We start from the raw sequence: 22,557 nt of genomic DNA on the forward strand, positions 1-22,557 counted from the left end.
GCTCAGTCGGTTGAGCGGCCGACTTCAGCTCAGGTCACGATCTCACGGTCCGTGAGTTCGAGCCCCGCGTCGTCGGGCTCTGGGCTGATGGCTCAGAGCCTGGAGCCTGCTTCCGATTCTGTGTCTCCCTCTCTCTCTGCCCCTCCCCTGTTCATGCTCTGTCTCTCTCTGTCTCAAAAATAAATAAACGTTAAAAAAAAAAATTTTTTTTTAATCAAGATTTGTAAACGCTGTCACTATCTTTGGTGTCCCTTGATTACAAAGTAAGAGATTGTGTTCAACGTAGTCCATGTCTACCTACCAAGCAAGAATCTGAACATCACAGATCCACTGCTAAAGTCGTCATAAAGTTATTTTATCAATCTTTTGAAAACGTTTCAAATACTTATTATTCCTGGTTCATTATGGTAACTTTCATGCCTATATAAATTATAATACCATTTTAATTCTTCCAAAAGACAAAATCCTCTAAGTCCACAGCATCAGTAGTTTTAAAGAGTTTTTTTTAGTTCAATAGGAGAGCCACTCAAACATGTATTACTCTGACTCCCCATCTAGTTAATTTTCCATTATTTTGAAGTATTTTAACAGAAGCTAAATGGCCACTTGCAAATAGTGTAACAAACACTTTTCTACCAATGGCAAGCTGGATTAGAGAACCTCTCAGGTACCTTCCAATTCTGGGATTCATAATTCAAATACAATTTGTGATAAACAGCTTTCCCCCTCACATTTGCCTCACAGGCCTCAACGACAGCTACAAAGAATTATATATGACCTTAGAATATCACTATACAATTTTTAGTACTCAAAAATAGTATATGGATTACAGAAATCACTTTTCAATAACTGAGCAAAGACTGACAAAAGCTTTGTCACAAAACTTTCTAATTTTATGAAGCTCTTGGATGGTTTCCTTGATGTTTATATTGGGATTGGAGGGGTAGAAATGAAAAAATAAGGTAGGCATTTATATATGTATATTATATAATATGTATATTATATGTATATATTATATAATATGTATATTATATGTATAATATACATATTATAATATGTATATTATATATTATATACATATTATATTATATATAATATATACACATATATAATTATAATTATAGATATTATATATACTTATGTAGTTAGCTATACATATTATTTAAATATACTATGGTTATGTATATGTATGTGTGTGTGTGAGTGACCATAACTCCTAGCCTCCCACTGTAACAGTAGAGACTGAACAAATATATGATTAAAGAAAACTGGTGGGGTAGTGGGGGTGGAGAACAGGGGTTAAGAAGAAAAGCAGCATGAGAGAGGAGAGAAGAGAGAGAAGGAAGAAATTAAGAAAAGCAAGAGAGAAAAAGAGTTCATTAGTTGCTATCAAACACCTATAAGGGAAGGATCTTATAGTTCATATCTATGTTTAGTAGAATATATTTAATCTTACTGATAAATTACATGAAAATTCGTACCAGTGTTGTCAGTTTTCAAGATCTTCTCTAAATGTCTCACCATGATCCCATTAGGACAGAATTATACATTCTTTTTAAACCTCATAATACTTTTCTATCTTCCAATAATTACATCACTCTTTATACAGGATTTATCATTATTTGCTTGTCAGTACCTTCTGCAAAATTGTAAGGTATTGAGAGAGTACGTTTCTATTCTATTTCTAACTTTTAGCAATATAGTGTCTGGTGCGGAGAAGATAATAAGTAAAACTTGGATAGATAAATGGATCAATGAATGAAAGGCTAGACACATGGATGGAATGAGGTGAATGAGTAAGTGATGGGTTTGCTAAGACATACTTAACTATATAATACTATAGGTTGACCCACACACAATGGGAATTGATTTAAAATTTACCATGAACTTAAAGTCTTCATTATAGACTAAAGAAGAATTAGATTATCCACTGTGATATTCACATAGGCATAATAAATTTGTGAGTGCATATACAATAGATACAGAGGCAGATATTTTCAAATATTTCAAATGATACCTGAAAAATACATACCTGGCAAAACACAGGTTTATGTATACTGGAAAAAAATTGCAACAGCTCCTCTGAATCCCTGTAGTCACTAGGGAGTTTATCTATACAAAGGCACTTAGAATGAATTAGCTCTGCAGCCAATAGATTAACATCCATCCATTGTGCAAACAGAGCTGATGCTCCCAATTGTTTACCCAATAACTCCAATCTAGCCTTTGCAGCAAAGTCCTTTTTCATGTATTCCACAAATCCATAGCCTTTGGAATGGCCAGTAACCTCACTGTAGACTAGAAAACATCTCTCGATATTTCCATAAGCACGAACAAGTTCTTCAAACTCTTCTAATGTAAAAGAAGTGGGTAAGTTGGTAATACACAGCAAAGCATCTGTTGGCTGGAGCTGAACAATTAAGTCCTTTCCTCGAAAAGAATATTGATGGAACATCTGAATTGCATTCTGGGCTTGTTCCCCATTCAGTAAGGTAACAAAAGCTAGAAGATAACAAAATGAATTAAAGTTTTGTCTAAGCCAGTGTTTGCAAACTTTTTTGACTATGACCCACAGTAAGGAATATATTTTTGGTCTGTGGCTCAATAAACACACACACACACTTCAAATATTTCTGAAACAAAAGTATCAGTAACTGAAACTCCTGCCCTATGCAATGCACTCTGATATTTTCTATTCTATTTCATTGTGTTTTTTTAGGCTGATACCAACCACTAACCTAATTTCATGACCAGTGACTCAAATCAAAGTACAAGAATTATATCAGGAGTTCTACTGTAAGATACTACAATGTTCTGTTTTGTTTTTGATTTTCATACAGATTTTATTTTTTCCAACTATGTCTAATGCAAAATTTTATAAAGTCTTAAAAATTTTCTTTCATATTGAAGCACCTAAATACATAAAGCAAATATTGACAGAAAGCAAGAAATTGACAGTGATACAATAATAGTAGGGGACTTTAACACCCCACTTACATCAATGAATAGATCATTCAGGCAGAAAATCAATCATGAAACAGTGTCTTTGAACGACATACTAGGGCAGATGGACTTAACAGATATATACAGAATATTCCACTCCAAATCAATAGAACACACATTCTTTTCAAGTTCACAAGGAACATTCTCCAGGATAATCATATGACAGGATACGGACAAGTTTCAATAAATTTAATAAAATTTAAATCCTGTATCTTTTCTGATCACAATGGTATAAAACTAGAAATCAATCACAAGAAAAAAAAGTGGAAAAACACACAAAGGTGGAAGCTAAACCACATGCTACTAAACAGCCACTGGATTTCTTCAATGCAGAAATTAAAGATGAAATTAAAAATACTTGAAGACAAATGAAAATAAAAACACAATGTTCCAAAATCTCTGGGACACAGCAAAAGCAGTTCTAAGAGGGAAATTTATAGGGATACAGGCCTACCTCAAGAAACAAGAAAAATCTCCAACAGTCTAACCTAACACCTAAAGGAATTAGAAAAGGAAGAAGAAACAAAGCCCAAAGCCAGGAAAGGAAGAAGATATTAAGATCAGAGCCAAAATAAATTAGAGAGTAAAAAAAACAACAGAAAAGATCAATGAAACCAAGAGATAAAAGATCAACAAAATTGATAAACCTTTAGCCAGACTCATCAAGAAAAAAAGAGAGGATACAAATAAATAATATCAGAGATAAAAGGGGAATTAACAACTGACACCACAGAAATACAAAAGATTGTAAGAGAATACCACAAAAAATTTTGTCAATAGACAGAACAACCTAGAAAAAATGGGTAAATTTCTAGAAACATACCATCTTCCAAAACTGAATCAGGAAGAGATAGAAAATCTGAACAGACCAATTACTAGTAACAAAGTTGAACTGATAATGAAAAACTTCACACAAACAGAAGTCCAGGACCAGATTGCCTCACAAGTGAATTCTACCTTTCATTTAAGCAAAAATACTGATTCTCCTGAAACTATTCCAAAAATAGAAGAGGAAGGAAAGCTTCCAAATACATTCTATGAGGCCAGTATTACCCTGATTTAAAAAACAAAACAAAACAAAACAAAACAAAGACACTACAAAAAAAGAAAATCACAGACAAATATTCCTGGTGAACAGATGCAAAAATCCTCAACAAAATATTAGCAAGCTGCATTCGGCAATACATTGAAAGGATCATTCACTTGGATCAAGTGGGATTTATTCCAAGGAGACAAGCAGGTTCACATATTCACAAATCAATCAACAAGGATAAACCACATTAACAAAACAAAGAAGTCATACAATCATCTCAGTAGATGCAGAAAAAGCATTTGACAAAATTCAACATGAATTGATGATACGCTCTCTCAACAAAGTGTGTTTAGGGGATAGGTACCTTAACCTAAATAAAGATCATTCATGAAAAACACACAGCTAACATCATACTCAATGGTAAAAAACTGAAAGCTTTTTATCTAAGACCAGAAACAAGACAAGGATGTCCACTCTTGCCACTCTTATTTAACATAGTACAGAAGACCTAGCCACAGAAATTAAATAAGAAGTAAAAGTCATCCAAATTGGTAAGGAAGAAGTTAAACTGTCACTATTTGTAGATGGTATGATACTATACGTAGAAAACCCGAAAGATTTGACCAAAAACTATTAGAATACATGAGTGCAGCAAAGCTGCAGGATACAAAATTAATACACAGAAAATAGTTGCCTTTCTGGACACTAATAATTAAACAGCAGAAAGAGAAAGTAAGAAAACAATCTCATTTATAATTGTACTAAAAAGAATAAAATGCCCAGGAATAAATTTAACCAAGGAGGTAAAAGACCTGTACTCTGAAAGCTATGGCATTGATGAAATAAATTGAAGATAACACAAACAAATGGAAAGATATCCCATGCTCCTGTATTGGAAGAGCCAATACTGTCAAGATGTCTACACTACTCAAAGCAATCTACAGATTTAATGCAATCTCTAACAAAATACCAACAACATTTTTCACAGAACCTGAACAAATAATCCTAAAATTTATATGGAACCACAAAGAACCTCAAGAAGCCAAAGCAATCTTGAGAAAGAAGAATCAAGCTCAAAGTGTTACAATCCTAGCTTTCAAGATCTACTACAAAGCTGTAGTAATCAAAACAGGATGGTACTGGCAGAAAAACAGACACATAGATCAATGAAACAGAGGGCCCACAAATAAGCCCATACCTATATGGTCAATTAATCTATAACAAAGTAGGCAAGAATATACAATGGGGAAGGCAGTCTTTTCAATAAATGGTGCTGGGAAAATTGTACAGCCACATTCAAAAGAATGAAACTGCACCTTCTTACACTGTACACAAAATAAACTTACAATGAACTAAAGACTTAAATGTGAGACCTGAAACTGTAAAACTCCTAATGGTTGCAAAAAAAAGGCAGTGATCTCTTGGACATCACCCTTAACAACTTATTTATGGGTATGTTTCCTTAGGCAAAGGAAACAAAAGCAAAAATAAACTATTGAGACTACACTAATTTGCCTGGCCAAGGAAATCATCAACAGAACAAAAAGACAACCTAATGATTGTAAGAAGATATTTGCAAATGATGTATCTGACAAAGGACTGATACCCAAAACATATAAACATATACAAATCAACACCAAAAAACAATGTGATTAAAAAATGAGCAGAGGAGTGCCTGGGTGGCTCAGTTGGTTAAGCATTTGACTCTTGATTTCAGCTCAGGTCATGACCTCACAGTTTGTGAGATCAAGCCCTGTGGCAGGCTCTGTGCTGATAGCATGGAGTCTGCTTGGCATTCTCTCTCTCTGCCTACCTGGCATTCTCTCTCTCTCCTACTCTCACTCTCAAAATAAATAAACAAGCATTTCTTAAAAATGGGCAAAGGGCCTGAATAGACATTTTTCCAAAGAAGACATACAGATGGCCAACAGATACATGAAAAGATGCTCAACATCACTCATCAGCAGAGAAATGCAAATCAAAATCATGAGATATTACCTCACACCAGTCGCAATGGTTAGTATCAAAATGACAAGAACTAAAAGTGTTGATGAGGATGAGGAGAAAAGGGAACCCTTGTGCACTGTTAATAGGAATGTAAATTAGTGCAGCCACTGTGGATAGTAGTATGGGGGTTCCTCAAAACATTGAAAATAGAAATACCATATGATTCAGTAATTCCACCACTGGGTATTTACCCAAAAAAAATGAAAGCATTAATTTGAAAAGATACATGTTTGCTGCAACATTATTTACAACAAAGATATGGAAGCAATCCAAATGTCCATTAATAGATAAATGCATAGAGAAGATATGGTGTGTGTCTATATATATACATATATATGCACACACACATGTATATATACACACATATAACAGAATATTACTCAGCCATAAAAAAGAATGAGATCTTGTCATTTGCAACCACATGAACAGACCTAGAGGGTATATTGCTAAGTGAAACAAATCAGAGACAGAAAGATAAATACCAAATGATTTCACTAATATGTGGAATCTAAAAAAACAAATGAATAAACAAAAACAAATGGGGGGGCACCTGAATGGCTCAGGTGATGGAGCATGCAACTTGATATCAGGGTCATGAGTTTGAGTCCTGTGTTGTGCATTGAATGTGCTTTAATAAAAAAAACAAAAAACAAAAAAAACCCTCTTAAATACAGGGAACAAACTGGTGGTTGCCTGAGGGGACATGGGGGAGTGGTGAGTGAAATATATAAAGGGAATTAAGAGGTACAAACTTCTAGCTATGAAATAAGTGACGGAGATGAAAAGTACAGCATAGGGAACACGGTCCATAATACTGTAATCATGTATGCTTACAGATGGTGACTACACTTACTGTGGTAATCACTGAGTAATGTATAGAATTGTGGAATCAATATGTCGTACACCTAAAAAAAATATGTTGTACATCTGAAACTAATATAACATTGCATGTTAATTATACTGCAATTAAAAAATAAACAATGCAAAGCCTACAAAAATTTACTATAACATCACAACGTATTAGGACATTCTTTATAAAAATGAATGTTTCTAGTAAGATACATAGATACATTAATAATGCCCACATTTAGAATCAAAGTGAAACCAGATGCTTAAAAGTGAAATCTTACCTGTTCTCTTATTTCTGTCCACATAACAATACTTTAACTCATAGTCTTGTAATAAATCATGAACTTCCTGAAAGAGACAAAACACGAGTTCAAATAAACACATGAATGCAGTTAGTGGATAATCCAGCTGTATTAGCCAATCATTACTACCACCATCTGCCATGTACAACACCTTCCACGGATCTCCATTATTTAAATTAAAGGCATTCCAGGCCCACCAAATATGACATGAACCTACCTCTCCAACTGTATCTCCCAGTACAGGATCTGCACACAGATCCTGTTTCTGCTCTGTGAGCACTATCTCATGAGGATACCATGCACAGCCCTCATTCTGAATCTCTGCTCATGCGGATACCTTGACCTTGCATGGGACAAAGATATCAATACTTGTAAACTTCATCTGAAACCACATGCATCCTTTGAAATCCCAGTTCAAATATTCTTTCATGAAGTTTTCTCCAATTCTTTCCCACAGGACATGACTTCTCTCACCTCTACACTAACAATGATCATACTTTTTTAATGCCTGTCTTATAGAAATAATATTAAACATTTCTCTTTGTATATCACATGCTGAGTTTTTAACAAGTAATACACTTGTAGATGCTGTAGTACCAGCCTAGAGAATAAATACAGTTAGACTGCAAACCTAGCGATCCCCGGGTATGAAACAATAACCACCACAAGGTACACGTGTGGTTCAATTTATTTCCACTTGGCTCCCCAAGATGTTGAAACTGGCTTTCCAGTTCATTCTGTTTCCATTATCAATCCAGTCTGAACTTGCTTCTTCTGGTATGACTTTCACCCAGCTGGGGTCCTGAAAAAGCAAATTTATATTCCCAATCCTCCTGTTAAATTGATAATACTTGAGTATGGGAACTGCATTTCATAGATTTGTATAGTACCTGTACTGCTTTGCATACGGTAGGCACTCAAACATACACTAAACTGAAAATAATTATTTTGTCATTGAATTGATATTTGGCCTTGAAAGTTTACTAATAATACACAACAGATGCAATTATTATTTTCTAAAGGAACTGGACTATCATGTAGGTGGACATTCTGATCCTGGATGGAGGGTTACAGCCAACCTGTTCTATATTGCACATGAATAAATTAAACATACACCAGTGCTGGTATGTTGAGTTCACGATAGAAGCGAATTTACTCAATGATAATAATTCTTATCATTGCCATTATTATAGCTAATATTCATTTAGCTTTTACTTAGGTACCAGAGCAAGGGTACCTCACTCCTTTTATTAAAAACCAGGAAACCAGAGCAGAGAAAAATCAAGTAACTTGCCAAAGTCATACTTAGTAACTTGCTGAGTGGAGATTCACCCATCAGTCTGGTTCCAGGGACTACAACCTTAACCTCTACACAATACCACCATATTCCTTCAAAAATTAATTAAAAATAGTATACTACCACTAAGAATTACAAAAACAATATCATTAGTGCCCTAGTAAGAGATCATATGGAAACAGAAAATAAATACGTGGGCAGTTACAAATTGAGACATATTTTCCCCTTTAACACAATGTAAGTTGGTGGGGGGGGCGAAGAGTGACATAACAGGCAAAATATAAAAACATAATGTTAGGTGAAGAAAAGATAATCACCTATGGTAAGAAAGAAAAGAAAGTAAAGTTGATAATTTAGTATTCTTTAATAGTAAGTCAAAATTAGATATATTTTAAAGTAACATATACTACCAATTTTGTGAAATATGGTTTGATGAGTTATGTAGTAGTATGATCAATATACATATCTTACTACGGTCATTTTTTATCTTATAAACTGTAATGTTTTCTTGGACTTAAAAAAAACATAGTGTATTCATTAAGAAAGTGTAACTCTCTCAATAGCATAGCACACACATCTTGCCAATCAGCTAATACCTAATATAGAAGGTGGTACGCTTTTAGTCGCACAGACTTTCATCTCTCCTTTCAGTAGTTAACAGCTGTCGAGCGCCAGATTAAGAAAACATGACACTGCTCTTCACATTATCAACTATCTGTAAACAAATGACATGTTATGTTCCTCATTCAGTTGTATTACCTGAGAGAGATCTTAAATATTCAAAGATGCATTTTGCAACTTAAAGTTTTTATTTTTAAAATACCTCTATTTAAAATTGTAACTTTTCTATGCATCAGATGTGGCATACAGATTTTGCCAGCTGGGAAACCTTACAAGACTTCTTGTAAAGAAAAAAAAAAAACGATTATTTTTCTCCATGCCCTGGTTGTTTTGACCCAGGCAAAAGTGGGTCACCCCTCAATTTAAGCCTTGGTAAGTTGGCCAAATTAAAAACTTAAAACCTGAAAGAGAGCCCTAACAACCATTTGCCTAAATTCCACTATGCTCTACAGAAGCACAGAACCCAAACAACTGAAAGTGTATCTCCCTATTCTAAGAGCTTTATGACATTTCTATTAACTTATAAGTTAATTTTAAGGAATGAAGTAGCACATTTGATGAAAAAATTTTGTCTTCTGATCAGGAATATCAGTTACAAATTACTTACAGTAAGATAAGTTCATCAAAACTGATAGCATTAAACAGCTTTAGTAACCTATCTCCAGGCCACGTTCATTATCACTCTCTGGAATTAAATGAAAGTTTTGCACATATGAAATACTTCCTGGGGAGAGAAATGATAGCCTTAAGGAAACCCAGCCTCAGGTTTTTTTTTTTTTTAATGTTTATTTTTGAGAAAGAGACAGAATATGAGTGGGGAAGGGGTAGAGAGAGGGGGTTCAGGGGATCCAAAGTGGGCTCTGTGCTGACAGCAGAGAGCCCATTGTGGGGCTCGAACTCATCAACCACGAGATCATGACCTGGGCTGAAGTTGGGCATTTAACTCACTGAGCCACCCAGGCGCCCCAACCCAGGCTTAGTATTAAACATGAATCACATCACCTTCTAAACCCTTCTCAGACTTACTTTCATTAATTTTTTTTTTTTTTTTCCTAAGAAAGGCCTTCACAGATTTCAAATTCTACTTTTTTGGAATAAAAAAGGAAACATTTTTGCTAATTTACCTTTAAAATTTTAAGTGATTTGATATTATAAAGAGATTATCTGTAACACATATTAAGTTATGAGGCATAATAATGAAATAAGCATCTAGGAACTCACCACCAAACCTAAGAGAACATTAGCAACACTGTTCCACTGACTTTTGCATTCATTTGCTAGGCTCATCCCACCGTTCCCCTATGGTTGGAGTTGCTCACTTAGGTATGCATCTCCAAACAATATGTTGTTTTACTTGTTTCTGAGCTTTAGAGAAATGGTATTATGATGCTTTTAGTTTTCTGTGCCTTGCTTCTGTGTGTGTGTGCTTTGCTTTTTTTTTTTTTTTTTTAAGTAAGCTCCATGCCCAACTTGAGGTCTAAACTTACAACCCTGAGATCAAGAGTCAGACGCTCTACTGACTGAGACAGCTAGGTGCCGTGTGCCTTGCTTTTTATACTCAATAATATGTTCCAAAAATTCACTCATGTTCCACCTGGCCATTCATTTATTCACTACTGTTTGATATTCCATTCTAGGACTATTTTTCTATCAATGAATATTTGCTTTCTATGTTGTTGTTTTGCTACTTACATATTTTTAAAAAATTACTACCACGGCACCTGGGTGGCTCAGTCGGTTAAGCATCCAACTTTGGCTCAGGACATGATCTCGTGGTTCTTGAGTTCGAGCTTTTGCATCAGGCTCTGTGCTGACAGCTCAGAGCCTGGAGCCTGCTTCAGATTCTGTGTCTCCCTCTCTCTTCCCCACTCATGCTCCCTCTCAAAAATAAACAGTAAAAGAGGTGAGCTGGGCGTTGAGGAGCCTGCGACTGCTGCTGTGGCCCGCGCCATGTCCGCTCGCAACTTGGGCACGGAGCTGGACCTTAGCTGGATCTCCAAAATACAAGTGAATCAACCAGCAGTTCTGAGGCGTGCAGAGCAAATCCAGGCTCGCAGAATGGTGAAAAAGGAGTGGCAAGCTGCTTGGCTCCTGAAAGCTGTTACCTTTATAGATCTTACTACACTCTCAGGTGATGACACATCGTCCAACGTTCAAAGGCTTTGTTATAAAGCCAAGTATCCAATCCGGGAAGATCTCTTAAAAGCTTTAAATGTGTGGGGCGCCTGGGTGGCGCAGTCGGTTAAGCGTCCGACTTCAGCCAGGTCACGATCTCGCGGTCCGTGAGTTCGAGCCCCGCGTCAGGCTCTGGGCTGATGGCTCGGAGCCTGGAGCCTGTTTCCGATTCTGTGTCTCCCTCTCTCTCTGCCCCTCCCCCGTTCATGCTCTGTCTCTCTCTGTCCAAAAATAAATAAAAAACGTTGAAAAAAAATTTAAAAAAAAAAAAGCTTTAAATGTGCATGATAAAGGCCTTACTACAGCCGCCGTTTGTGTTTATCCCGCACGAGTGTGTGATGCTGTGAAAGCACTGAAGGCAGCCGGCTCCACCATCCCCGTGGCTTCGGTGGCCACTGGCTTTCCGGCTGGACAGACTCATTTAAAAACACGATTGGAAGAGATCAGATTGGCTGTGGAAGATGGAGCTACGGAAATTGATGTGGTAATTAACAGGACCTTGGTGCTGACAGGCCAGTGGGAAGCCCTGTATGATGAGATTCGTCAGTTTCGCAAGACCTGTGGGGAGGCTCATCTCAAAACCATCTTAGCAACAGGAGAACTTGGATCTCTTACTAATGTCTATAAAGCCAGTATGATAGCAATGATGGCAGGATCAGATTTTATTAAGACCTCTACTGGAAAAGAAACAGTAAATGCCACTTTCCCGGTAGCTATAGTAATGCTACGGGCCATTAGAGATTTCTTCTGGAAAACTGGAAACAAGATCGGCTTTAAACCAGCAGGAGGCATCCGCAGTGCAAAGGATTCCCTTGCCTGGCTCTCTCTCATAAAAGAAGAGCTAGGAGACGAATGGCTGACGCCAGAACTCTTTCGAATAGGTGCCAGTACTCTGCTTTCTGACATCGAGAGGCAGATTTACCATCATGTGACTGGAAGATATGCAGCCTATCACGATCTTCCTATGTCCTAAATCAGACCAATTCCAGAAAAGTTCTTTACAACGATGTTTAAAATGTGTTTTTCTACATAACTGCTAAAATTATTTAGTTAAAGTATGAGGGAACGAATAGGTAACAGACGGTTTGTTTGTTTTTTTTCCTTCAAGCTTTCACTGAATTTAATTCAAAAAATAAAAGGAAAAAACAACTAAAAAAAAAAAAAAATAAAAAATAAACAGTAAAAAAGAATTTAAATAATAAGAAAAAAACAGCAGATGTTGGTGAGGACGCGCAGAAAGATGACCTCTTTTGCACTGCTGATGGGAGCGCAAACTGGTGCAGCCACTCTGGAAAACAGTATGGAGGTTTCTCAAAAGGTTAAAAATAGAACTACCCTATGACCTAGCAGTTGCACTACTAGGTATATATCCAAGGGACACAGGTGTGCTGTTTTGAAGGGGCACGTGTACCCCAATGTTTATAGCAGCACTATTGACAATGGCCAAAGTATGGAAAGAGCCCAAAATGTCCACCAACAGATGAATGGATAAAGATGTGGTATATATACACAATGGAGTATTATTTGGCAATCTAAAAGAATGAAATCTTGCCATTTGCAACAACATGGATGGATCTAGAGTGTATCATGCTAAGCGAAATACATCATTCGTATGACTTCACTCATATGTGGAATTCAAGATACAAAACAGATGAATATAAGGGAAGGGAAACAAAAATAAAATAAAAACAGGGAGGGGGACAAACCATAAGAGACTCTTAAATACAGAGAACAGAGGGTTGCTGGAGGTGCTGTGGGTGGGAGGGGGGATGGGCTAAATGTGTCAGGGGCATTAAGGAGGACACTTGTTGGGATGAACACTGGGTGTTATACATAGGGGATGAATCACTGGAATCTACTCCTGAAATCATTATTGCACTATATGCTAACTTGGGTGTAATTAAAAATAAAATAAATTAGGGGCGCCTGGGTGGCTCAGTCGGTTAAGCGTCCGACTTCGGCTCAGGTCATGATCTCGCGGTATGTGAGTTCGAGCCCCGCGTCGGGCTCTGTGCTGACTGCTCAGAGCCTGGAGCCTGTTTCAGATTCTGTGTCTCCCTCTCTCTCTGACCCTCCCCCGTTCAGGCTCTGTCTCTCTCTGTCTCAAAAATAAATAAATGTTAAAAAGAAAATTTTTATTTAAAAAAATAAAATAAATTAAAATAAAATTACTACCACATTCTTATAAATTTTATATATTTCCTAGTGCTCATGTACAAGTTTCTGAAGAAATGAAATTCCTGGGCTGCACATATGCAAATGATCGTCTTTGTATGAAAGTGCCAATTTGTTTGCTGGAACGGCTGTACCAGTCTATATTCCATCAGGAGGATGTGAAAGTCCTGCTAATACATATCCCTACAATGCTTGGTGTTACCAGATACTTGTCAATTTCGTGAATATAATTGTACCTCACTGTGATCTTAACTTGTATTCCCTTGATTACTAAAGGTAGAGCTTGTGATAGTTACTTTTAGGTTGACTTGGCTATAGTATCCAGCTATCTAAACACTAATCTAAGTGTTGCTGTGAAGGATTTTGTAGACGTGGTTAGTATCTACCATCAGTTTAAGTAAAGGAGACAACCTTACATAATGTGGGTGGGCCTCATCTAATCAGATGAAGGCCTTAACACCAAAAACTGAGGTTTCCTGGAGAAGCAATCCTGCCTCAAGACCGTAGCATCAAAACATGCCTGACTTTCTAGCCTGTTGATGTGCCTGACAGATTCTAGACTTGCCAGCTCCCTCAATCAATCAATCAATCAAGCTCTCTCTCTATATATATATCTGCATATAGTATAAATACATTTTAACATGAATATTATATACGTATCTCTGAAGAACTTTAACTGACATAGGCATCTTTTCATGTTTATTTGCCATTTATTTCTCTTTCTGGAAAACACTCATCTTGATTGCCATTTTTCTATTGTATTTGTCTTTTAACGACTTGTAGGAGTTTTTTTTTTTTTCTTTAACATATTCTGCATACTAATCCTTTGTTGGGAACTGTATTATAAATGTATTCCCCTGCTATGTGGTCTGTTATTTTATTTGTGAATTTTTCTGGTGAAGAGAAATGTATCATTTTAATCAAGCCAAATTTATTAATTCTTTCCTTTACCATTTGTATTTTTTGTACATTAAGAAGTCCTTTCCTGAGGCAGGTGGGTGGCTTGCACAGATAAGCCTCTGACTCTTGGCTTCAGCTCGGGTCATAATCTCACAGTTGGTGAGCTCAAGCCCCACTTTGGGCAAGCATGAGCCCCTGCATGGGGTGAGCATGAGCCCTGCTTTGGGTGAGCCCCACTTCTCTCCCTCTCTCTGCCCCTTGCTCACCTGCACCCCCACCCTCAAAAAAAAAAAAAAAAGAAATCCTTTCCTACCCAAGTCCTAAAGACATTTTGTGTTCCAACGATTTTTAAATTTCCCTGTTGCTTATCAGTTTTCAGTCTGTTAGCCATATTATGCTAGCTACAATTTCCAGTACAATCTGGAATGGAAGTGATGCTGACACTGCTCCTAATCTCAGAGGGAAAGTTCTCAGTAGTTCACCATTGAATATGATGGCTTTGGGTTTTCTAGATAATCTTCAAGTTTGAGTTCTCTTCTATTCCTGATTCCTATGAATTTTTATCAGGAATGGGTGTTAAATTTTATCAAATGCTTTTTTTGCATCACTCGTGATGCCTTAAGTTCCATCTTCGTGCCAATGATCTCTAAATTCTTATATCCACTTTCAAACCTCTCTCTTAGGCTCCAAACCTAGATGTGCTATTGCTTGCTTGGAACTGCATTTGCATGTTCCACATCAGGTAATAATTTTTTTTTGGCCCAATGGAGGGTCTGTCATATATTATCTTTCATGATACTGCCTGAGTAAATGTGGTATTAATTTTAACTTTGGTAAAATTTTAGCAACTTTAAATGGAGCTATTATGTTGGGAAGTTCATTTGAATACAAACTTTTTGCCAGGGTAACATTCTGACTTTGTCTAAAAAAATTAATACACTTTTAGCTTTTCTTATTATCAAAATAGTAATAATAATGATAATTTACAGAGTGCTCACTGTATCCCAGGCAATTTATAGATATTATCTCATTTAATCTTATTTAACCCAGATTAGCTAGATTTTAAAACTGGATTTTATTATCCAGATTTTAAAGATGAGGCCATTGAGGCCTAGAAAAGTATAGTGAACTACAGTATAGACAGTATGTGATTGATCTAGGATTCAAACCCAGAATAACAGACTCTAGAGCAAACACAGTGAAATACTAAACTATATTGCATCTTAAGTATCAGAACTACAAAAATAAAGTCTAAGAAATATTCATTCCCATCACATTTCTAAAACTTACTGCATCACTGACCTCCTAACCTTAGAATGAGGGTTAGGCCAAGAACAAAGCTTGAAAGATAAAAACAAAAATAACATAGTGTTACTTTTTGACAGCTAGAAATAAGATTGCATCACTACCTTGGGTTAATTATTTCAATGGATCCTCATTTCCCTTAAAGTAAAATCCAAACTCCCTAAGATGGCTTATAAATGTTTCATCATCTGGTCCTCATATAGCCTTTCTCTAGTGCTTGCACACATTTAGGGGAGGGAAGTGGATGCACACAGCAGACAGCAAGCTCTCTGGGGTCTTTTCTTCTGAGGATCCTTTTCCTGCTGGATCAGGGCCCCACCCTTACAGCCTTATTTAACCTTAATTACTTCCACAGAAGCCCCATCTCCAAATATAGCCACACGGTGAGGGGAGGGGGGCTAGGTCTTCAACATATGAATTTGGAGGAACACACACATTCAGTCCATAACAGGTGCCGTCATGAAATGGCTGGTTCCAGGGCTGAAGCACAGAAAGTGCAAAATAAGCTGCAACATCTTATGTTGAAAACAAAGGAAGTGCTTGGCAAAGGATGGGGACATGTACAAGGACCTCAGACCCTTCCCATAAGTGTGTGCTGGAATTAGTGACTTGTTTCCAAGGAATCGTGAATGGGAAAAATTGTGTCTTTACAGGAATGACATAGAAGACATCACACCTTATGCAAATGATCAAGATTAACATCACTGGTAGTAAGTCACGTTCTCCCTAAAATGATGTTATCAGAAGTACACCTCACCTCTACGGAATTCTTACCAAAATTCCATAACCCTAATCTCTCATGAGAAAAACATCATACAAACCAACGTGGAGGGGCATTCTAAAAGATATCTAACCAAAGCTGTCAAGGTCATAAAAAGCAAGGAAGAGAAACTGATGCAGAATGGAGACCAACGGGACATAGTGACTGAGTGCAATGTGGGCCCCTGAATTGGATCTTGGAACAGAAAGACGACATAAGTGAAAAAACTAATGAAATCCAAAGACTGAAGTTCTGTTAATAATAATGTACCAATGTTAATGTCTTAGTCCTCACTAATGTACCTTGAGTATATAAGATGTAACATGAATGGAAACTGGGATACATGGGAACTCCATCTCATATCTTTGCAATTTTTTCTGTAAACCTAAAATTATTGCAAAATAAAAGACTGAAGAAGAGGACATAGGAGCCAGCTTGAAGAAGCTCCCACTGCTCAAATCTAAAACAATTTAAGCATGAAAATAAGTAATTCTATTAATGAAGTATAACCCATCGAGCAACATAGAACCCATGAGCCTATTTTTAATATAAATAAATAAATTGAACACTTGAAAGGGAATAGAATATTTACACAGTCTTAATTAAAGTATCCTCCTTTAAAACCCTTATTGATTACAAAGGGAAATCTCTGCCTGGAGAAGATACCACTTTAATAAAAGTCAAAACGATCAAAGTTAATTTTACCAACAATGAGCCAAAATCTAAAATGTGTACCACCCTGTCCTGCCAAGGATACCTCACTTGAATCTAATCATGAAGAAATATCAGACAACTTCAAATTGAAGGACATTCTACAAAATAACTGACCCATCTCATCTTCAAAAGGGTCAAGGTCATAAAAGCCAAGCAAAGACTAAGGACTTATTCCAGGCTAAAAAAGACTAAAAAGACACAACTAAGTGCAATACATAATTCTGAACTGGATCCTTCCACGATGAAAGACATTAGTGGGATAACTAGCAGTCATCCTAGTGATTTGAGGATTAGGTGGCAGTTATTTTTACTTCCATAGTAGTGATGTAGTTATGTCAGAAAATGTCCAAATTTGTAGGAAATACACAATGAAGGACTCAGGGTGGTAAAACGTCATGGCAGTACTCACTCTCAAACAGTTCAGGGAGAAAAGTTCTTTGTATTGTACTTTTCTGTATGTTTGAGATTTCAAAACTTTCCAGATTCACATGTTCTTGTTTCTTGCCATTACCTATACTCTAGATAAGGCTGTAAAAAGCCCACAGGATATAAAGTCAGGGAAATGGAGATGAACCTGCACTCAAAAGCAAGCAGTTAAACTTGTGGGTAACAGAAGATCCAAAGTCCAGAAAATAAAAGCTGGGAGCTAAGAGAAGAAAATTACAGCAGTGGGTTGAGGAAAGATATAAAGCCCAACTGGCTGGAGCAAAAGGGGTGGGATGAAGTAGGTGAAGGTGACAGGAAGAGAGGCAAAGTATACGCATACAAATACAGGCTTGAACAAATTCAATGAGTTGTAATGCTCTTTTGGCATTCCTGTGGTAACAAACAGTTAACAGAAAGCTTCAAACACAAGGAAAATGCAAGAGTACAGGGGAGTGAGAAATAAATTCACAAACCTAACAATAACGATAGTAAAAATAAGCACAGAATTAGGCACTAGATGCATAAAAAACAAGTTTAGGAGCCCACAATGAGCTAGGGACTCAGAAAACTAAAAAAAGAGAGAAACTTCTTTCTTATCAAATACTTATTGTGAAGAACACTGAACAGCACAATGGGCAACTGTCTTCCCATGTTTTAAAGAGAAATATTCTTGGGGCGCCTGGGTGGCTCAGTCAGTTAAGCATCCGACTTCAGCTCAGGTCATGATCTCACCGTTTGTGGGTTCGAGCCCCATATTGGGCTCTGTGCTGACAGCCCAGAGCCTGGAGCCTGCAGCCTGCTTCGGACTATTCTGTGTCTCCCTCTCTCTCTGACCCACCCCTGCTCACGCTCTCTCAAAAATTAATAAACATTTAAAAAATGTTTTAAATTTTTAAAAATAATAAAGAGAAACATTCTTCATATCAGTCTCTGACATTTAGTACATGTTAAGGAGAAAATAATACACTGCAATTCCTTGTAAACCTCCGTGCCAGGCATAGTGCCTCAAGTGTCCATTGGTACTGCTGGGGAGGCTGGAGAAGAATGAGCTTTTACAACAAACATGAAGTGACTCGGTTCACTTTTTTAAGAAAGAAAATTAAGGAGCTTGATTTATATTCTTGCCCAGATGGAGGATCTGGCATAAACATGGCCCACAACAGATTCGGACGAAAACTCTTTGAGCTCTGGATCTGCTCAAATGGTCCATACTCACGTGAAGTCCCAAAAATATGACCAAATTATATTAGCCTGGAAAGGCACTTCTCAACCTGGGTCTATAATTCCCCAGTGAGATCAGGCGTAAGTTACAAGAGATCCATAATCTCTTGAAATTACATGCAAATTTCTACGTGTCTAGGAATATTAAGCACTTTCCTGGAGAGAGCGTTTATGGCTTTCAACCTACTCATAAGCCATAAACAGTTGACTGATTGAATTATAAGTAAATGGAGTAACATCACTGCCAAAAAAGCCAGCACAATCTTACAATGCAAAATTTCTTCATTGTGCAAATCAGTCATGAATACTTGAGTATGTCAGACATATTAATAGAAGTCTAAAATTTTAGAACAAAGTAGGCGGGTAATCCTGTTTTAAATTTCCCTTGGAACAATGTGTCAGGCTCTAGGTGAAATATTTGCGACACAAAGGTAAATATTACATAATTCCTGTCCTTTGGAGGACACACTACAGTGTGTGTGGAGAAGAATTGTAAGTATAATACAGTATAGGATAAGAATATGAGCTTTGGAACCAAACAGACATTAGTCTTTTTATCTTACCACTAATTAGTGGAATGACCTTTGGCAAACTGCTTAACATCAATTTTGCATCTGTTTCCCTATCAATAAAATGGAAATGAGAAATTCTGATTTTTTTTTAATTTAAAAAAAAATTTTTTTTAATGTTTATTTATTTTTGAGACAGAGAGAGCATGAGCAGGGAAGGGGCAGAGAGAGAGGGAGACACAGAATGTGAAGCAGGCTCCAGGCTCTGAGCCATCAGCACAGAGCCCGATGTGGGACTCGAACTCACGAACTGTGAGGTCATGACCTGAGCTGAAGTCGGACACTTAACCGACTGAGCCACCCAGGCGCCCCGAGAAATTCTGATTTTACAGTCTTGAAATGAGGGGTAAGTATCATGTAAACAAAATACAACATACAGTGTCTGGCAATAGTAAGCACCCAATGAACAAAATTTTTTATTGTTGCTACAGATATCTAAAGGAGAGAGAAATTTGTTCTTGCAGAGGGATTACTGGAAGATCTCAACCAGACAACCATACTCAATTTTGGGTGCCACATTTTAAGATATACAATAACAAAGTAGTAGTGGTGTGCATTCAGGGAAAAAGAATTAAGTCCGTGAGGAAATTTGGACTCATATCCGAAAAACTAGTGGTTTGAAGGAATTGAAGTTGTAAGTTACAAAACAATATGACAAATTCTCTATTATGGGAGGGGAAAAGTTGGATCAAGAAATCAAAATTTCAGGGAAATTAATTTTATATATTCAGTATAAATAAAACACTAAAGCTGTCTGAAGGTAAAGTAGGATACTTTACTAAGCAGTGATGTCTTTGAAAGTAAAGGTGTTAAAAGTTCACGGGTTGAGAACTTTAAATTGGATTTATTTATGCAGTAAGCAAAAGAGTTAGATAAAATATCTTCTACCATCCCTTCCAATACTGAGATTTTACTTTGTTTTTTTTTTTCACTTCTATATTAATTAGCATACTATTGGTTGGTAGTAATGTAAGACCCAACTTGAAATCCATGAAATAAAAGGAATGTATTGGCTTGCATATGTATGAAATCCAGAACTAAGTTTCAGATATAGCTTGACCAGGGCTCTAGCTCAGCTTTTCTCTCTCTCTCTTTTTCCTCCACCTCAGTCCAATCCCCCTTTGGATGTCTGCTCTGTCCTCAGATAGCCAGCAGCAATCAGGGCAATGTGCCTCTGCATTCGTATCCAGTAGGAAGAGAACTCCTTACCTTAACAAGCAAAGAGCTTAGTTGCATGGTGTGCCAATGGAAAGGAACTCTGACCTTTGAAAGAGGAAACAGCCAACCCAAGGTATCCTGGTAGAAAGGGAGCTAGGTGAATAAATGCTCCAATCTAGCTCTTTCACCCTTTAAATCTCCCACTGGTGGCTCTGGCTAAATGGAACCAGAAATTAGAGGATGAGAGAGCCTGGTTAGTGCAATCTACAGTAAGATAAGCCGCCCAGGACACAGCACAGGTGAGAAGGATGGAGACAGATCTGGAAGAACAAATGAACGATACTCAGCACAGCAACCAAGGACAATCATCTGCAGATAATCATAAGCCAAAATATACAGACAAGCATTCCAGGTGGTCTGATTTTCCCACTTCTCATTTATTACCCCTCTCCATACACATCATCCTCTTAGACAAGGCAACTGCCTCCCCAGGCAAACAAAATACAGCGCCAAGGTTTCAGACAAGCAATCATAGAACATTTAAATTTAGAATTTTGTTTTCTCTATTTGCATTTTAACCTTCTTTTAGTTGTCTTGTTTCAGCTGGTCTAAGTAGAGCTAAGCATAAAACTTTCTGCCCACAGTTAAGCAATGGGTTCTGAAAGCTCCTAAGGACTGCTGGCTACAAAGTAGGGAAGATAAATCCACACAGAAGTAGTAAGAGACAAAATTCAGGGAGCCAGAGGGACCCCTTTTCAGCAACAGCCTTCCATCAGAGATGATCTCATTTAATGCTTCCCTGATGTTCGTGATCTTGTTTGTTTAAAGAGCAATTGCCTTAAGTACAGCTTTCTTGAGCGTGGCCATAAGGCACAAGTGTACCTGTCAATGACTTGAAGCTGGAAGAGGCTGTTGGTGCACAAAGCTGTTTAGATATTACTGTACTATTTAGAATCAGCTTAAACTTCAGAAGCATCAGAAACCTCAAACAGCTGTTAAGGTGCTAACCGACAGCACTAAACACCATCTGCCATGTTATTCTATGGGAAAACACGATACAAGTCCAAAAAATAACTTATAAACATAAACTGGTCATTAATTAGGAAATGGCCTATAAATCACCTGAGATTTCTTCAGACTGCTTGTTAACATCCAGCATCGTGACACTGACCACAAAGGACTCCTCTTCTTGAATATGTTTTCAGAGCAGAGAACAAGCATTGCTGAAACACTCTGCAAGAATTCCTGCCAAGACAGAAACTTACCGAGCCAGGGGCAACCCAGAAGTCTCGAAGGTGTCCCTCTAGCAGCTTTCAGTGTCCTTGTTACATTGGGAATAATAAAGCATACAGAAAAGAACCCATCATGCAATTCTGATTAACTACACTAGGAAACAGATAACTTTTAAGTTGTGTAAACTACGCTAAGTAACTACACTAAGAGTAACAACTTATCAAGAATGCAAAATGGTATTCTCAATAAGAAAAAGAATATTTTCAAAATGTAAAAATATCCCAGTATTATTAGGAAAAAGTGAGTAATAGTGCTCTTATGAAAAGAGACAGTAATTACTGATTATTAGAGAAAACAAATAATGTATATTTTTAAATCTCACAGTTAGGGGTGCCTGCGAGACTCACTTGGTTAAGTGTCCAACTTCAGCTCAGGTCAAGATCTCATGATTCGTGGGTTTGAGCCCCACGTCAGGCTCTGTGCTGACAGCTCAGAGCCTGGAGCCTGCTTCTGATTCTGTGTCTCCCTCTCTCTGCCCCTCCCCTGCTCTCTGCCTCTCTCAAAAATAAATAAACACCAAAAAAATTATTTAAAAAAATCTCACAATTGGGGCGCCTGGGTGGCTCAGTCAGTTAAGCGTCTGACTTTGGCTCAGGTCATGATCTCACAGTTAGTGAGTTCTAGCCCCACGTCGGGCTCTGTGCTGACAGCTCAGAGCCTGGAGCCTCCTTCACATTCTGTGTCTCTCTCTCTCTCTGCCCCTTCCCTGCTCATGCTGTGTGTCTCTCTCTGTCTCAAAAATAAACAAA

The 22,557-nt window shown here is 37.3% G+C and overlaps 2 protein-coding genes across 3 annotated transcripts in view; one reads left to right on the top strand and one right to left on the bottom strand.

The window, feature by feature from the left end:
* RAVER2 (ribonucleoprotein, PTB binding 2) overlaps positions 1 to 22,557 on the bottom strand; it is a 92,067-nt gene that overhangs the window by 63,747 nt on the left and 5,763 nt on the right. For both annotated transcript variants that reach the window (XM_058717121.1, XM_058717120.1), the window contains exons 2-3: positions 7,174 to 7,240; positions 2,033 to 2,502 (exon numbers count right to left, since the gene is read on the bottom strand). In XM_058717121.1, coding sequence (XP_058573104.1) covers positions 2,033 to 2,502; positions 7,174 to 7,240 — 537 coding nt within the window. The remainder of the gene's footprint in view (positions 1 to 2,032; positions 2,503 to 7,173; positions 7,241 to 22,557) is intronic.
* On the top strand, positions 11,019 to 12,364 carry LOC131504613 (deoxyribose-phosphate aldolase). Its single transcript, XM_058717122.1, has 2 exons — positions 11,019 to 11,313; positions 11,555 to 12,364. Exons 1-2 carry the CDS (start codon positions 11,063 to 11,065, stop codon positions 12,258 to 12,260), a joined length of 957 nt encoding a protein of 318 aa, XP_058573105.1. The 5' UTR covers positions 11,019 to 11,062; the 3' UTR covers positions 12,261 to 12,364.

This window comes from Neofelis nebulosa, chromosome 2 (assembly GCF_028018385.1).
Source record: "Neofelis nebulosa isolate mNeoNeb1 chromosome 2, mNeoNeb1.pri, whole genome shotgun sequence".
Taxonomy (NCBI): Eukaryota; Metazoa; Chordata; class Mammalia; order Carnivora; family Felidae; genus Neofelis; species Neofelis nebulosa.